This window comes from Scyliorhinus torazame, chromosome 3 (genome assembly GCF_047496885.1).
Source record: "Scyliorhinus torazame isolate Kashiwa2021f chromosome 3, sScyTor2.1, whole genome shotgun sequence".
Lineage (NCBI taxonomy): Eukaryota > Metazoa > Chordata > Chondrichthyes > Carcharhiniformes > Scyliorhinidae > Scyliorhinus > Scyliorhinus torazame.
The window spans coordinates 8556857-8574269 of record NC_092709.1 but is presented as its reverse complement, the minus strand read 5'-3'; the positions used below and the strand labels follow the sequence as shown (position 1 = coordinate 8574269).

The following is a 17413-nucleotide window of genomic DNA, read 5'->3' as shown; positions in this document are numbered from 1 at the left end:
ATGCTACCAGGACTTGATGGTCTGAGTGATAAGGAGAGGCTGGGACCTTTTTCCCTGGAGCGTACGAGGCTTAGGGGTGATCTTATGGAGGTCTATAAAATAATGAGGGGCATCGATAAGGTAGATAGTCAACATCTTTTCCCAAAGGTAGAGGAGTCTAGAACTCGAGGGCAGAGGTTTAAGGTGAGAGGGGAGAGATACAAAAGAGACCAGAGAGGAAATTTCTTCACTCAGAGGGTGGTGAGCGTCTGGAACAGGCCGTGGTAGAGGCGGGTACAATTTTGTCTTTCAAAAAGCAGTCAGACAATTACATGGGCAGGGTGGGTATAGAGGGATATGGGCCAAATGCGGACAAGTGGGATTAGCTTAGTGATAGAAACTGGGCGGCATGGACCAGCTGGGCCGAAGGGCCTGTTTCCATGCTGTAAACATCTATGACTCTATGAGGTAATCCCAGGATACGTGGTTGCCCATTTAGATAAGGAGAAATGTCTTCACTCAGAAAGCTGTGAATCTTTGGAGTTCTCGATCCCAGACGGCTCTGGATGCTCACTGAGTTGATCCCAGGCTGAGACTGACTGATGTTTGGGTGAATGAAGGGATGTGGTCATAGATTGGGGAAGTGCGGCTGAAGCAGAAAATCAGCCATGATCCTATTAAATGGTGGAGAAGGCTTGCGGCTCCCTCTGGCCTGATCCTTACGTTCTTAGGTTGTCACAGACATGTTTTACAATTGTGCTATTGAGAGCTATTGGCCCGAGGATTTCAGTTAGCTTTATTTACCCGCCTAATCTGCTACACCTCACCAATCCACCGGACTGTTGTTAAAGCTTTTTAACCTAGTCATTTAATCCCTTTACCTTGTGTTTAATAAACTGCTTTGCTTTCCAACAGGTTACTTTGACTTGGGATGACTTTTATTGGTGCTAATAAGGGAAACATAATTGAAAATCCTTTCCAGCTCATTTGACTCACAAAGGATCCAATGGTGTTAAATTGAGGATATGTTACTGTCAATGGACGTCCATCTAAAATAATTAGAAAAAGGAAGCCCTTCTGTAGGAAAGGCGATCTTTAATTAATGGCCGTTTACTGACAGGATTATTCCACACACTGTGTTTCCGCGTGGGAGAAAATGTGTTTCATAGAATTTACAGTGCAGAAGGAGGTCATTCGGCCCATCGAGTCTGCACCAGCTCTTGGAAAGAGCACCCTACCCAAGGTCCACACCTCCACCCGATCCCCATAACCCAGTAACCCCACCCAATACTAAGGGCAATTTTGGACACTACGGGCAATTTAGCATGGCCAACCCACCTAACCTGCACATCTTTGGACTGTGGGAGGAAACCGGAGCACCCGGAGGAAACCCACGCAGACACGGGGAGGATGTGCAGACTCCGCACAGACAGTGACCCAAGCCGGAATCGAACCTGGGACCCTGGAGCTGTGAAGCAATTGTGCTATCCACAATGCTACCGTGCTTCTGGAGTAGTGGGGATAACTTATTCCAAAACTACAGTCACTGGACTTCAGTTTCAATTTAATTAACAATACAAATTGCCTTCACATTTACATTGTCTCTAATCTAGTAAAACATCTTTAGACAACAACCTAAAGTTATATAGTGCCTTTAACTTCATAAAATGCTCCAAGAAGCTTCTCTTTTAAAAAAAATAAATTTAGAGTACCCAATTATTATTTTTACAATTAAGGGGCAATTTAGCGTGGCCAATCCTCCTACCCTGCACATCTTTGGGTTGTGGGGGTGAAACCCACGCAGAAATGGGGGAGAATGTGCAAACTCCACACGGACAGTGACCCAGAGCCGGGATCGAACCTGGGTCCTCAGTGCCATAGACATCACTGCTAACCATTGTGCCACCTCCAAGATGCTTCTCAGGAGCACTATCAAACAGACTTGGACACAAAGCTACATGAGGAGTTATTAGGACAGGTGACCAAAGCTTGATATTCCCAGTGTTATGGGCGAGGCGTTTTCAGAACCCCAAAATGTATTATGGAGTTCAACCAACCTCTCCCTTTAATGGATTGTTGCTTTTCCTGGCACACGGCTTGTTCTCTAGGTGTGGGATTACAATTATGGACACGTGGATTTTTAAACACAACACAATGTTCATTCCATTAACCTTTTAAATAAACATTGGATCTCTTAACACCCCTTACTTCAAAGATAACCCCGAAAATAATACAAGACTAAATAATCCTTCAGTTATTCCTTTCAACATCCCAGAGACATAACATCTTCAAACAGAAACACATCAGGTTAAAGGCTTTACTTTTATGAGTTTAAATCACCCAAATGATCCAGAGATAGTCTTTCATGGCAGAGATCACAGCAGATCCAGCTCACTGCAAAACACAGACACACACCCAAGCTTTTTTCAAACTGAAAACTAAAAACTGCAAAATGGCTGATCTAAAACCCAGCTCCACCCACTCTCTGACATCACTGCATTTCTTAAAGGTACATTGCTTCAACATCCATTTCTCAAAGGTACTCTCACATGACACCAGCAATAGGCTCACGCCAAGTTAGACCATAAGACATAGGAGCAGAATTAAGCCACTCGGCCCATCGAGTCTGCTCCGCCATTCAATCATGGCTGATATTTTTCTCATCCCCATTCTCCTGCCTTCTCCCCATAACCCCTGATCCCCTTATTAATCAAGAACCTATATATGTCTGTCTTAAAAACAGTCAGTGATTTGGCCTCCACAGCCTTCTGCGGCAAAGAGTTCCACAGATTCACCACCCTCTGGCTGAAGAGATTCTCCCTCATCTGTTTTAAAGGATCATAGAACGTACATAGAACATAGAACAATACAGCGCAGTACAGGCCCTTCGGCCCACGATGTTGCACCGAAACAAAAGCCATCTAACCTACACTATGCCATTATCATCCATATGTTTATCTAATAAACTTTTAAATGCCCTCAATGTTGGCGAGTTCACTACTGTAGCAGGTAGGGCATTCCACGGCCTCACTACTCTTTGCGTAAAGAACCTACCTCTGACCTCTGTCCTATATCTATTACCCCTCAGTTTAAAGTTATGTCCCCTCGTGCCAGCCATATCCATCCACGGGAGAAGGCTCTCACTGTCCACCCTATCCAACCCCCTGATCATTTTGTATGCCTCTATTAAGTCTCCTCTTAACCTTCTTCTCTCCAACGAAAACAACCTCAAGTCCATCAGCCTTTCCTCATAAGATTTTCCCTCCATACCAGGCAACATCCTGGTAAATCTCCTCTGCACCCGCTCCAAAGCCTCCACGTCCTTCCTATAATGCGGTGACCAGAACTGTACGCAATACTCCAAATGCGGCCGTACCAGAGTTCTGTACAGCTGCAACATGACCTCCCGACTCCGGAACTCAATCCCTCTACCAATAAAGGCCAACACTCCATAGGCCTTCTTCACAACCCTATCAACCTGGGTGGCAACTTTCAGGGATCTATGTACATGGACACCTAGATCCCTCTGCTCATCCACACTTTCAAGAACTTTACCATTAGCCAAATATTCCGTATTCCTGTTATTCCTTCCAAAGTGAATCACCTCACACTTCTCTACATTAAACTCCATTTGCCGCCTCTCAGCCCAGCTCTGCAGCTTATCTATATCCCTCTGTAACCTGCTACATCCTTCCACACTATCGACAACACCACCGACTTTAGTATCGTCTGCAAATTTACTCACCCACCCTTCTGCGCCTTCCTCTAGGTCATTGATAAAAATGACAAACAGCAACGGCCCCAGAACAGATCCTTGTGGTACTCCACTTGTGACTGTACTCCATTCTGAACATTTCCCATCAACCACCACCCTCTGTCTTCTTTCAGCTAGCCAATTTCTGATCCACATCTCTAAATCACCCTCAATCCCCAGCCTCCGTATATTTTGCAATAGCCTACCGTGGGGAACCTTATCAAATGCTTTGCTGAAATCCATATACACCACATCAACTGCTCTACCCTCGTCTACCTGTTCAGTCACCTTCTCAAAGAACTCAATAAGGTTTGTGAGGCATGACCTACCCTTCACAAAGCCATGCTGACTATCCCTGATCATATTATTCCTATCTAGATGATTATAAATCTTGTCTCTTATAATCCCCTCCAAGACTTTACCCACTACAGACGTGAGGCTCACCGGTCTATAGTTGCCGGGGTTGTCTCTGCTCCCCTTTTTGAACAAAGGGACCACATTTGCTGTCCTCCAGTCCTCTGGCACTATTCCTGTAGCCAATGATGACATAAAAATCAAAGCCAAAGGTCCAGCAATCTCTTCCCTGGCCTCCCAGAGAATCCTAGGATAAATCCCATCAGGTCCCGGGGACTTATCTATTTTCAGCCTGTCCAGAATTGCCAACACCTCTTCCCTACGTACCTCAATGCCATCTATTCTATTAGCCTGGGGCCCAGCATTCTCCTCCACAACATTATCTTTTTCCTGAGTGAATACTGACGAAAAATATTCATTTAGTATCTCGCCTATCTCTTCAGACTCCACACACAATTTCCCATCCCTGTCCTTGACTGGTCCTACTCTTTCCCTAGTCATTCGCTTATTCCTGACATACCTATAGAAAGCTTTTGGGTTTTCCTTGATCCTTCCTGCCAAATACTTCTCATGTCCCCTCCTTGCTCGTCTTAGCTCTCTCTTTAGATCCTTCCTCGCTACCTTGTAACTATCCATCGCCCCAACCAAAACTTCACACTTCATCTTCACATAGGCCTCCTTCTTCCTCTTAACAAGAGATTCCACTTCCTTGGTAAACCACGGTTCCCTCGCTCGACGCCTTCCTCCCTGTCTGACCAGTACATACTTATCAAGAACACGCAGTAGCTGATCCTTGAACAAGCCCCACTTATCCAGTGTGCCCAACACTTGCAGCCTACTTCTCCACCTTATCCCCCCCAAGTCACGTCTAATGGCATCATAATTGCCCTTCCCCCAGCTATAACTCTTGCCCTGCGGTGTATACTTATCCCTTTCCATCATTAACGTAAACGTCACCGAATTGTGGTCACTGTCCCCAAAGTGCTCTCCTACCTCCAAATCCAACACCTGGCCTGGTTCATTACCCAAAACCAAATCCAACGTGGCCTCGCCTCTTGTTGGCCTGTCAACATATTGTTTCAGGAAACCCTCCTGCACACACTGTACAAAAAACGACCCATCTATTGTACTCGAACTATATCTTTTCCAGTCAATATTTGGAAAGTTAAAGTCTCCCATAATAACTACCCTGTTACTTTCGCTCATATCCAGAATCATCTTCGCCATCCTTTCCTCTACATCCCTAGAACTATTAGGAGGCCTATAAAAAACTCCCAACAGGGTGACCTCTCCTTTCCTGTTTCTAACTTCAGCCCATACTACCTCGGAAGAAGAGTCCCCATCTAGCATCCTCTCCGCCACCGTAATACTGCTCTTGACTAGCAGTGCCACACCTCCCCCTCTTTTGCCTCCTTCTCTGAGCTTACTAAAACACCTAAACCCCGGAACCTGCAACATCCATTCCTGTCCCTGTTCTATCCATGTCTCCGAAATGGCCACAACATCGAAGACCCAGGTACCAACCCATGCTGCCAGTTCCCCTACCTTGTTTGGTATACTCCTGGCATTGAAGTAGACACACTTCAAACCACCTACCTGAACATTGGCCCCCTCCTGCGACGTCAAATCTGTGCTCCTGACCTCTATACTCTCATTCTCACTTACCCTAAAACTACAATCCAGGTTCCCATGCCCCTGCTGCATTAGTTTAAACCCCCCCAAAGAGCACTAACAAATCTCCCCCCCAGGATATTTGTGCCCCTCAGGTTCAGATGTAGACCATCCTGTCTGTAGAGGTCCCACCTTCCCCAGAAAGAGCCCCAGTTATCCAAAAATCTGAATCCCTCCCGCCTGCACCATCCCTGTAGCCACGTGTTTAAATGCTCTCTCTCCCTATTCCTCATCTCACTATCACGTGGCACGGGCAACAACCCAGAGATAACAACTCTGTTTGTTCTAGTTCTGAGCTTCCATCCTAGCTCCCTGAAAGCCTGCCTGACATCCTTGTCCCCTTTCCTACCTATGTCGTTAGTGCCAATGTGGACCACGACTTGGGGCTGCTCCCCCTCCCCCTAAGGACCCGGAAAACACGATCCGAGACATCACGTACCCTTGCATCTGGGAGGCAACATACCAAACGTGAGTCTCTCACGCTCCCACAAAATCTCCTATCTGTGCCCCTGACTATAGAGTCCACAATTACTAATGCTCTGCTCCTCTCCCCCCTTCCCTTCTGAGCAACAGGGACAGACTCCGTGCCAGAGGCCCGTACCCCATGGCTTACCCCTGGTAAGTCCCCCCCCCCACAAGTATCCAAAGCGGTATACTTGTTTCTCAGGGGAACGACCGCAGGGATCCCTGCACTGACTGCTTTTTCCCAGTCCCTCTTACAGTTACCCACCTATCTCCAATCTTTGGTGTAACTAATTCCCTGAAGCTGCTATCTATGACCCCTTCTGCCTCCCGAATGATCCGAAGTTCTTCCAACTCCAGCTCCAGTTCCCTAACTCGGTCTTGGAGGAGCTGGAGATGGCAGCACTTCCTGCAGGTAAAATCAGCAGGGACACTAACTGCATCCCTCAGTTCGTCCCTTTAGTCTGAGATGGTGACCTCTGGTTCTAGTTTTTCCGACAAGTGGAAACATCCTCTCCACGTCCACTCTATCCAGGCCTCGCAGTAATCTGTACCTTTCAATAAGATCCTCCCTCATCCTTCTAAACTCCAACGAGTACAGACCCAGAGTCCTCAACCGTTCCTCATACGACAAACTGTCCATTCCAGGGATCATTCTTGTGAACGTCCTCTGGACGCTTTCCAAGGTCAGCACATCCTTCCTTAGATACGGGCCGTGTTTAATGTATGGTTGCGTGAGGTGAGGCAGCCTTTGTGTTTGAAGACAATGTCCTCGTCTCTCACTGAGGAGACTGCAGGCTGCATCCAAACTGTCTGCCTCATTCAAGTGCGGTATGACAGATCTTGGCCAGACAACCAACAATGAAGGAGACAAAGAAAGTGCCACTTTGTTGAATAATGATGCTCGATAGTGACAATGAATGAGTCTGTGGTGTGAACCATTCATCTTTTTCTTTGGGTTGGGCTGATAACAATATGATTAGCACAGGAACATTCTGCAGGAACAGGAATAAACCATACATGACTCATTGCAGTTGCAAGAAGACAGTTTGTTTGAGTTAAAAGCTACCTCTGGTCCAAATTCTAGATAATCTGCAGCTGACTGTTTAAACACTGAATGTATCGGACAGGAGCCAATGCCAAAGTCAGCACCTTGCACTATCCAAATAAGTTAAATTGCAATTTCATCACTTGGAAATCTAGAGGTTTGGAAAACTTAACTGTGGATCTCCCTCAATTTCCTCATGAACCCAAATAATCACGGACATTGTCATGATGTCTGATTCACTGTTCCAATAGTTTGATCGTCTTCAGACACAGAATATGTCGTACTCTATTATTCTCCAGTGACCACGATTCTCTGTTCCTGAGGCTAAGTGTCGATGCAAACAGAGAAACTGTGGTGTTTCACAACAGGAAAATCTGCGCGAAACCCCCACCGCCTCCACTCCCGGTGAGGGGCTAGCACCGGCGCCGTGTGAAACACCCGCAGAACGTGCGGAAAACGGTGGGAGAATCACCGGGTCCGTGCTGCACCGGGTTGACAAGCTGCAGCGGCACGCACGCCTACACCCCCCACACGCGCACCGATCGCGCCCAAAAAGATAGCGCTGGCCGTGCCGGACCGCGGACCCGCCCACCCCGACCCCACAGCCCACCTCCTGGCCACCCCCCACCAATCCCCCCAGCCCCGGCAGACGCCCCCCCCCCCCGGCCAGCGGCAAGGATCTCAGGTGAGTGAGGCGGTGCTGGACACTGTCCGCCCGCCCTCCACCTCTCACCCCACAGCCACCACGCCAGGCTCACGACCGCTGAGACCACATGTGGCCCGTGCCGTTGGGAACTCAGTCCATCGGAGGCGGAGCATCGTGGGTGGGTCTGCTAATGACTGTCCAACAGTGTTGCGACTGCGCACGGTGTGAGTCGCGATGTCGGCGATTTGGAGGGGGCAGAGCGTCGTGGCAGCAAATCGCCGCCTGCCGCAATTTTGGCCCCGGGAGCCATTCTCCGCCCGATCGCTGTTCCTGATTTTGGCGTCGGGGAGAATCCCACCCCACAGCTTTGCTTTTTAAAAAATAAATTTAGAGTACCTAATTATTTTCTTTCCAATTAAGGGGCAATTTAGCGTGGCCAATCCACCTAACCTGCACATCTTTGGGTTGTGGGGGCGAAACCCACGCAGACACACAAACACAGACAGTGACCCAGAGCTGGGATTGAACCTGGGACCTCGGCACCGTGAGGCAGCAGTGCTAACCACTGCGTCACCGTGCTGCCCTAAGCTTATCCAAAACTCTGCCACCTCCATCCTAACCTGCACCTTCCCATTCACCCCTCCCTCCTGTCCTCATTCATCTACAACAGCTCCCGGTCCAGCAATGCCAACATTTTAAAATTCACATCCTCGTCTTCAAATCACTCCACAGTTTTCTTTGTCCTTTTCTCTATAACCTGCATCCACCGAGATCCCTGCTCTCCGCCAATTCTGGCCGAGTGCACATCACCATTTTCCATCGCTCCACCAATGATGTCCATTCCTTCAGTTGTCTGGGCCCTATTAGGAAATCTGAAGTTCTCGTGCTAAACCTATCCACCTCTGTATTGTCCTTTGAGGCTGGGCTTTACAAACTCAGGGTAGCGACCCGCGAGTGGGTCACGGGGCATGTGTCAGGAGGGTCGTGGAGCGATTGGTTGTGGCCCTCCCAATAACGGGAAGGAGTCCCCAATGGCCGCGACTGGTTGTTTAGATTGCCAGCCCGGGCTGTCCCTGATTGGTTGTGGCGTTTGAGGGGATGGGGCGGCGCAAGGCTGGGTTGTGTGCCGGTCACCTCGTGTGGACGGGGTAGGAGGGGGGGGGGGGGGTTAGGGGCTGACGGGCATCCATGTGGGCCCGCAATGCTAACCGAGGTGGCCCCAGCTTGGAGCTCCGCTCTGGTGCTCGCCCTCTGCGCGTTGCTCGTCACGTCCCCCCCGCCACCGATTGGCCGTCTGCATCCTGCGGCTCCGAGGTCAAGCAGTTCAACGGCCGGCAGAACGTCCGCTTGCACTCCCACAACGGGAAGTAGTGGTCGGGAAGTGGTCAGCGGTCTGTGACTGGGGTGGACACAGCTCCTGGACAGTGAGAGGGAAGCCAGGCCCGGTTTGTCAGCCAGGAATACCGATCAAACAAGGCCATCAATACAGTTGGCACAGGCCAACTCTGACAGAAACCTACACAGTCATCACTGTGTGTCGGCAATCTCTGCAAACCAGGAAGTAAGTGCCTGTGGTGAGAATGGAGAAGGAGGTGACTTGGATATTTGGATAGTGCAATGCAGTGGAACCAGTAAGAAATAGTGTGGGGCAGCACGGTGGCGCAGTGGGTGAGCCCTGCTGCCTCACGGTGCTGAGGTCCCAGGTTCGATCCTGGCCCTGGGTCACTGTCCGTGTGGAGTTTGCACATTCTCCCCGTGTCTCTGTGGGTCTCACCCCCACAACCCAAAGATGTGCAGGTTAGGTGGATTGGCCGCGCTAAATTGCCCCTTAATTGGAGAAAAATAATGGGGTACTCCTAAATTTATTTATTTTTAAAGATAGTGTGTCACTGTGTGTGCTTGACAATTTACTTCATCCAGTCTAAAGTCATAGTTTGTAAAGTGAAAACAAGATTGTACTTTTTACTATATATTTAAAATAAAGGTTGTGTGTAAATGTAAGGATGCGCATGTTCAACTGAAAGTCATAAACTTGGAAAAATAAGGGCCAGGATTCTCCGACCAGGCGCCGGACTCCCCATTCTCCGGCGCCGTTTTTCAGGCGTCCGCGGGATCGCCACCGCGCCGGTCAGGGGCCACTGACAGCGCCCCCCCCCCCCCCCCCCCGGCGATTCTCCGGGCCCCAATGGGCCGAGTGCCGCCGCCGTGGATTATTCACCTCCCACACAGCGGGACCTGGAAGGTGAGTGTGCGGGGGCAGTCCTGGAGCCGGGGGGGGGGATCCGACCCCAGTGGGAGGGGTGGGGGGGGGGGGGGCGAGGCCTCACGGTGGCCTGGCCCGCGATCGGGGCCTACCGATCGGCGGGCGGGGTGGTTCCGTGGGGGTCTACTTTACTGTGCGCCGGGCCCCAGTAGGGCTCCGGCATATTGCTCGGGGGCCGGCGCGGAGACGGGAACCCCCGTGCATGCGCGGAAATACGGCGGCCGTTCCACGCATGCGCGAACTCGCACGGGCCGTTCCGCGCCGGCTGGAGCTGCGGGGACCACTCCGGCGGCAACCTCGCCCCCTAGAAAGGGGAGAATTCCTCACTTTCGGAGAGCGTTCACGCCGGCGTGTGGACATTGCTCCATTATTAGATAATCCCGCCCAAGGTATTGGAAATAGAGTTTCAAAGTCAAATAAAGAATGGCGGCCGCGACCGGCCTTTACATATGAATGATGGAGTCTTACTGCCAGAGGCAGCCTCAGAGAGAAGGTCACGCGCCTGCCATGTATACTGATGCTACCTGCCCTGTACACCCGTGTTTTGGCTGCAAAATCATGGAGGAGAGATTCCTCCATTTCGTAGCTGCCAGCAAGCAAGCAACAGAACTGAGTGAAGAACTGAAGATGGGTTATTTTATAATAAGGAAGAGAGGGCCAGAGTCACAAACAGGGCAGGATTTCAGAACTGAATCTGCTGGAGAGAGCTGCACAGGAGAGTCCACAACAGGACCAAGCAGTGCTGGTGGGGCAGCATTGTAGGGGGCAGCACGGTAGCATTGTGGATAGCACAATTGCTTCACAGCTCCAGGGTCCCAGGTTCGATCCCGGCTTGGGTCGCTGTCTGTGCGGAATCTGCACATCCTCCCCGTGTGTGCGTGGGTTTCCTCTGGGTGCTCCGGTTTCCTCCCACAGTCCAAAGATGTGCAGGGTAGGTGGATTGGCCATGATAAATTGCCCTTAGTGTCCAAAATTGCCCTTAGTGTTGGGTGGGGTTACTGAGTTATGGGGATAGGGTGGAGGTGTGGACCTTGGGTAGGGTGCTCTTTCCAAGAGCCGGTGCAGACTCGATGGGCCGAATGGCCTCCTTCTGCACTGTAAATTCTATGAAATTTATGGTGTGAGCTGCGCAGGAGAGTCCACAACAGGACAAAGGAGTGCTGGTGCGAGCTTCAGGGCCTCTGGTGAACAGCCCATTAAGAAGATGCTGAAATTGGGAACAAAGCAGTATAGAGATGATTTCTTGAGGTATGGCTTTATTGTGGCAATGCAAATCAGGATGCAAAACCCATGTGTGTTGTATTCAGGGAAGTTCTGGCAAATGAAAGTTTAAAACCCTCAAATTTCAAGATTAAGCACGGCGAGTTTGAGGGCAAATCTTTTGAATTTTTGAAAGGATGCAGCGAGAACTTAAATCGTCCGCTGAAGTCCTTTGCAGAAATGTAGCATTCAATGACGAAGCAAGTGAGGTCGTGAGGGCCAAGCATTAAAGGTGAGCAGTAATGGTGTGTTGTGAAGGTCGGCCAGCGTGGGTCGCTAACATTGGCCAGCGTGGGTCCCAAAGTTCCGCTGGTTGGTGAAAGTGGGTCCCAGGAAAAAAAGTTTGAAAAACACTGCTTTAAGGCACTCCTTAAAGCTCCCACTCTGATCAAGCTTTTCGTCACCTATCCACAATATTTCCTTATGTGGTTTGTTGCCAAAATCTGCTTGATAATCACTCCTGTGATGCACCTTGGGATGTTTTACCACATTGGAGGCGGTATATGAATGCAGATTGTTACTGTGGTGTAATCTATTTTGTTTTAGTTTCCAAGTTTTGGAAAGACACCAATACCTTGTATTTTAATTCTGTGCTCACAGCAAGGAATAGAGGGGAGTACAGGAATGTGCACCTGTCCAGTAAGTTGCATCGTGTGAACAGCACTAGGAAGTGACTCATATATAGGTCACCTTGACAAATAGATGCTGGTATTCCTTAGGTTGAATTGCGGATGATTCAATGCAGGATGATTTATTATTTTACCTGATGGTTTTTTTGTTTATAACAGTTCCCTGTGATTCCAAATGCAATTCAGCTCATTCATATTATTTAGAATAAAAAGTTAAATTAAAATGTAATTCATTCTAAAACTTTAGCTTGTAAAAAAAAACAATGGTTTGAGCAACGCCAACACGGTAACTACAGGGAAATTCCCCTCGAGAATATTCTGACGAATGCGTACACTTCATTATCATAAAACGTCTGTACTGCCTGTCAAACTGTGAATTTTGCTGTTTCCTCGTAAGGTCTTTGGGCTTTGGAGAATGCAGAACTCACCTGTTCACCAGGAACTGTTAACACATTACATCATGTCTCCAGCTATGCACCTGTTGGCTCAGGTAGATCACATTGTGCTTATGATATGAGATGTAACTGAGCCAAGTCCCAGCTCTGATTACACAATGATTCATTCAGAGATGAGCTCATGTTTAACCCTCTCGTGTACCGATCGGTAAGCCAGCTACAACTCACAGAATCACAGCTCTGCGTCCTTGTAGAAATCCAGCTCACAACTATCTCGAAAACAACGAATGATGGATACAATGAACACTTAAAACTGAATCATAGAATTCATAAAATTTACAAGTGTAGAAGGAGGCCATTCGGCCCATCGAGTCTGCACCGAAGGGGGACCCTACTTAAGCCCACGCCTCCACCCCCTCCCTGTAACTCAGTAACCCCACCTAACCTTTTGGACACTAAGGGGCAATTTAGCACGGCCAATCCACCTAACCTGCACATCTTTGGACTGTGGGAGGAAACCGGAGCACCCAGAGGAAACCCACGCAGACACGGGGAGGAAGTGCAAACTCCAACAATCCCCCGAGGCTGGAACTGAACTCAGGGCGTACAGGTCGAGCTGCTGTTGGATTGGATTAAGCACCTGACAGTCAGACAGGAGCGTACAGGGAGATGTAAGCAGTTCTTTTTTTAAAATAAATTTAGAGTACCCAATTAATTTTTTCCAATTAAGGGTCAATTTAGCATGGCCAATCCACCTAGCCTGCACATTTTTTCAGGGCTGTGAGGGCGAAACCCACGCAAACACGGGGAGAATGTGCAAATTCCACACTGACAGTGACCCAGAGCCGGGATCGAACCTGGGACCGCGGCGCCGTGAGGCAGCGGGGCTAACCCACTGCGCCACCGTGCTGCCCATTCAAAAGCAGTTCTAACAGAGGCGGCAAACCTGAATCATAAACCACTTTCCAAGTTTGAAATAGATTTTAAGAGCTGATTTGTGGTTTTTAAAGCTTAAGGTTAAGATTAAAAACAAATAAATTTCAGTAAATGTAAATACCGTCCGCCCTTAAGGCATCCTCATACACTCTAGGAAAGTTTCCACAGGCCCGTCAATTGCTGTAGATTCCTCTTTTACTAAATCTTTCCAATAATACAAATTAAAATCTGTATCTTTTTAAATAAAGAACTTCCGATTACATTCTACTTCATTTCATTACGAAAACATCATAACCAAAGGCATCATTTTAACACAAAGATCACCAGGGCCGCACAAACGCTCCAGATTAATGAGCAGGTCCTTTTATTTTGTAGGGCAGACAATTGCAGGGGGAGGGGAGGTCACAGCACAATTTCTATATGAAGATTGGAGGTTTGAGATTGAAGTGTTGGACTGGGAGCTCGCGTATGGACGCGTGCACAAGAGGTGAAGGGGGAGCTGGACCTGGTGCAAGTTAGAATATTTCAAAGCTTGGTTATAGCTGAAAAGAGAGACGTGTTGCTGAAGCTTTTCGTTTTACACTCATCAAGACAATTGTAAAAATGCCAAATTTCAAACGATCACAACAATTTATGCTACAGCAGAAAAGGGTTCAGATTGGGTTGACATGTTGATTCTCATCGGCTGATGCATTGCCATGGAGAAAACCATGGGGAACGATAGGCTTGGACATATTCCTTCTGTTTGCAGAGAATGGGTCCCTGTGACTGATTGTATTCCGCTTCTACCAAATGCTCCTGATGCGTGTTAAGTGCGCAACTTACTATCTTAAATTGGTTATTAGTGTAGCTGTTAATGCACTCAGGATTGTTCAGCAAGTATGGCCCAATCATGAGTTTGCAAGTGCGGGTCGGTCTGTACTCTATCTAATGATATCAACCTATTAATAACATCCAAAGGAACAATCTGTTAGATTCAATGAGCCAATCACTGATGTGTACGATTTGTGCACCTGGGATAGCACTGACACTGGGGTTCAAACTGATGTTGCTCAGAGTTCCATAACCCCATGCTACCCTCCATCTCACCTGACACACAGTGGGTGCTGGGTTTAATATCTCCCCCTGGGCAGAGCCCATCGGTCTGGCTGTGCAATCCACTCATTCACCTTGCAATCTGTTGTTTCAGGTGAGTTTAATAAGTTGTGGGTGAGGAACTTGCATTATCCCCAGTGTCTGGAATGGGTACACTTCCTCCCCCCCCCCATCTAGTGTCCAACTCCTAGACTTTTGGCTGCCACCAGCTGACCTCGAATCTCCAAAGGTGAAGAGTTACCGAACATTTAAGGAGGACTATTTCAGATGTCTTTGGCTGACCCTGCCCTGAATTCTCCATCTCTCTCTCCCTTTCTCTATATCCTTTCTCCCCTCTCCCCTTCTCTCCTTTCCCTCTCTCTCCCTCGCCCCCTCTCCCTCGCTCCTTTCCCTCCCTCCTTTCCCCCTCTCCCTCTCTCTATCTCCTTTCCCCCTATCCCTCTCTATCTCCGTTCCCCCTCTCTCTCCTTTCCCTCTCTCCCTCTCTCCTTTCCCCCTCTCTATCTCCTTTCCCCCTCTCCCTCTCTATCTCCTTTCCCCCTCTCCCTCTCTCCTTTCTCTCTCTCCCTCTCTCCTTTCCCCCTCTCCCTCTCTCCTTTCTCCCTCTCCCCCTCTCTCTATCTCCGTACCCCCTCTCCCTCTCTCCTTTCCCCCTCTCCTTTCCCCCTCTCCCTCTCTCCCTCCCCTCTCTCCTTTCCCCCTCTCTCTATCTTCTTTCCCCCTCTCCCTCTCTCTCTATCTCCTTTCCCCGTCTCCCCCTCTCCCTCTCTCCTCTCCCCCTCTCCCTCTCTCCTCTCCCCCTCTCCCTCTCTCCTCTCCCCCTCTCTCTCTCTATCTCCTTTCCCCCTCTCCCTCTCTCCTTTCTCTCTCTCCCTCTCTCCTTTCCCCCTCTCCCTCTCTCCTTTCCCCCTCTCCCCCTCTCTCTAACTCCGTACCCCCTCTCCCTCTCTCCTTTCCCCCTCTCCCTCCCCTCTCTCCTTTCCCCCTCTCTCTATCTTCTTTCCCCCTCTCCCTCTCTCTATCTCCTTTCCCCGTCTCCCCCTCTCCCTCTCTCCTCTCCCCCTCTCCCTCTCTCCTCTCCCCCTCTCCCTCTTACCTTTCAGTTTGTGGCTGTACTCTGTGCGATCAGACTGGCTCCTCCGCAAGGTGCTCCCTTTCTCCTCCTCGGTGCCTTCATCGATGATGGTGTCGGTGCGGCGCCGCTCCATGATGTAGAGTCGGGGTTTGAAGAAGCCCAGGTTCCTCCGCTTGACATTGACAGAGGCAGAGGCAGCGCTGCCCGGCTCCCGGCTCTCCATCGCCCCGCTCCGCTGCTGCTGCTGTGACTGAGGCTGCAGCCCGGACTCCTCCCAGTGATCACACTCACACTGACTCACACTCACACTGACACACTCACTGTGACTGAGGCTGCAGCCCGGACTCCTCCCAGTGATCACACTCACACTGACTCACACTCACACTGACACACTCACTGTGGCTGAGGCTGCAGCCCGGACTCCTCCCAGTGATCACACTCACACTGACTCACACTAACACTGACACACTCACTGTGGCTGAGGCTGCAGCCCGGGGACTCCTCCCAGTGATCACACACTCACACTGACTCACACTCACACACACACACACACACTGACTCAGACTCACACTCACACACACACTGACACACTCACACACTCACACTGACACACTCACTGTGACTGAGGCTGCAGCCCGGACTCCTCCCAGTGATCACACACTCACACTCTCACACTCACACTGACACACTCACTGTGACTGAGGCTGCAGCCCGGACTCCTCCCAGTGATCACACACTCACACTCTCACACTCACACTGACACACTCACTGTGACTGAGGCTGCAGCCCGGACTCCTCCCAGTGATCACACTCACACACTCACACTGACACACTCACTGTGACTGAGGCTGCAGCCCGGACTCCTCCCAGTGATCACACTCACACTGACTCACACTCACACTGACACACTCACTGTGACTGAGGCTGCAGCCCGGACCCCTCCCAGTGATCACACTCACACTCACACACTCACACTGACACACTCACTGTGACTGAGGCTGCCGCCCGGACTCCTCCCAGTGATCACACTCACACTCACACTGACACACTCACTGTGACTGAGGCTGCAGCCCGGACTCCTCGCAGTGATCACACACACACTGACTCACACTCACACTGACACACTCACTGTGACTGAGGCTGCAGCTTGGGGACTCCTCCCAGTGATCACACCCTCACACTGACTCACACTCACACACACACACTCACACTGACTCACACTCACACTGACACACTCACTGTGACTGAGGCTGCAGCCCCGACTCCTCCCAGTCATCACACACTCACACTGACTCACACTCACACACACACACTCAAACTGACACACTCACTGTGACTGAGGCTGCAGCCCAGGGACTCCTTCCAGTGATCACACACTCACACTAACTTACACTCACACTGACACACACTCACACTCACACTGACACACTCACTGTGACTGAGGCTGCAGCCCAGGAACTCCTCCGCAAGATCACACACTCACACTGACTCACACACACACACTAACACTGACACACACACTGTGGCTGAGGCTGCAGCCCGGGGACTCCTCCCAGTGATCACACACTCATACTGATTCACACTCACACACACACACTGACTCACACACACACTGACACACTCACTGTGACTGAGGCTGCAACTTGGGGACTCCTCCCAGTAATCACACACTCACACTGACTCACACTCACACTGACACACTCACTGTGACTGAGGCTGCAGCCCGGATCACACTCACACACACACTGACACACTCACACACTGACATGCTCACTGTGACTGAGGCTGCAGCCCGGACTCCTCCCAGTGATCACACTCACACTGACACACTCACTGTGACTGAGGC

The 17413-nt window shown here is 49.9% G+C and overlaps 1 protein-coding gene across 2 annotated transcripts in view; it reads right to left on the bottom strand.

The window, feature by feature from the left end:
• Positions 1-15907, bottom strand: part of arhgef38 (Rho guanine nucleotide exchange factor (GEF) 38) — a 149980-nt gene extending 134073 nt beyond the window's left edge. The window contains exon 1 of one of the 2 annotated variants that reach the window (XM_072495263.1): positions 15589-15907. In XM_072495263.1, coding sequence (XP_072351364.1) covers positions 15589-15790 — 202 coding nt within the window. In that variant the 5' untranslated portion in view covers positions 15791-15907. The remainder of the gene's footprint in view (positions 1-15588) is intronic. The other variant, XM_072495262.1, reaches the window with a different exon arrangement.
• Positions 15908-17413: the final 1506 nt, after the last annotated feature.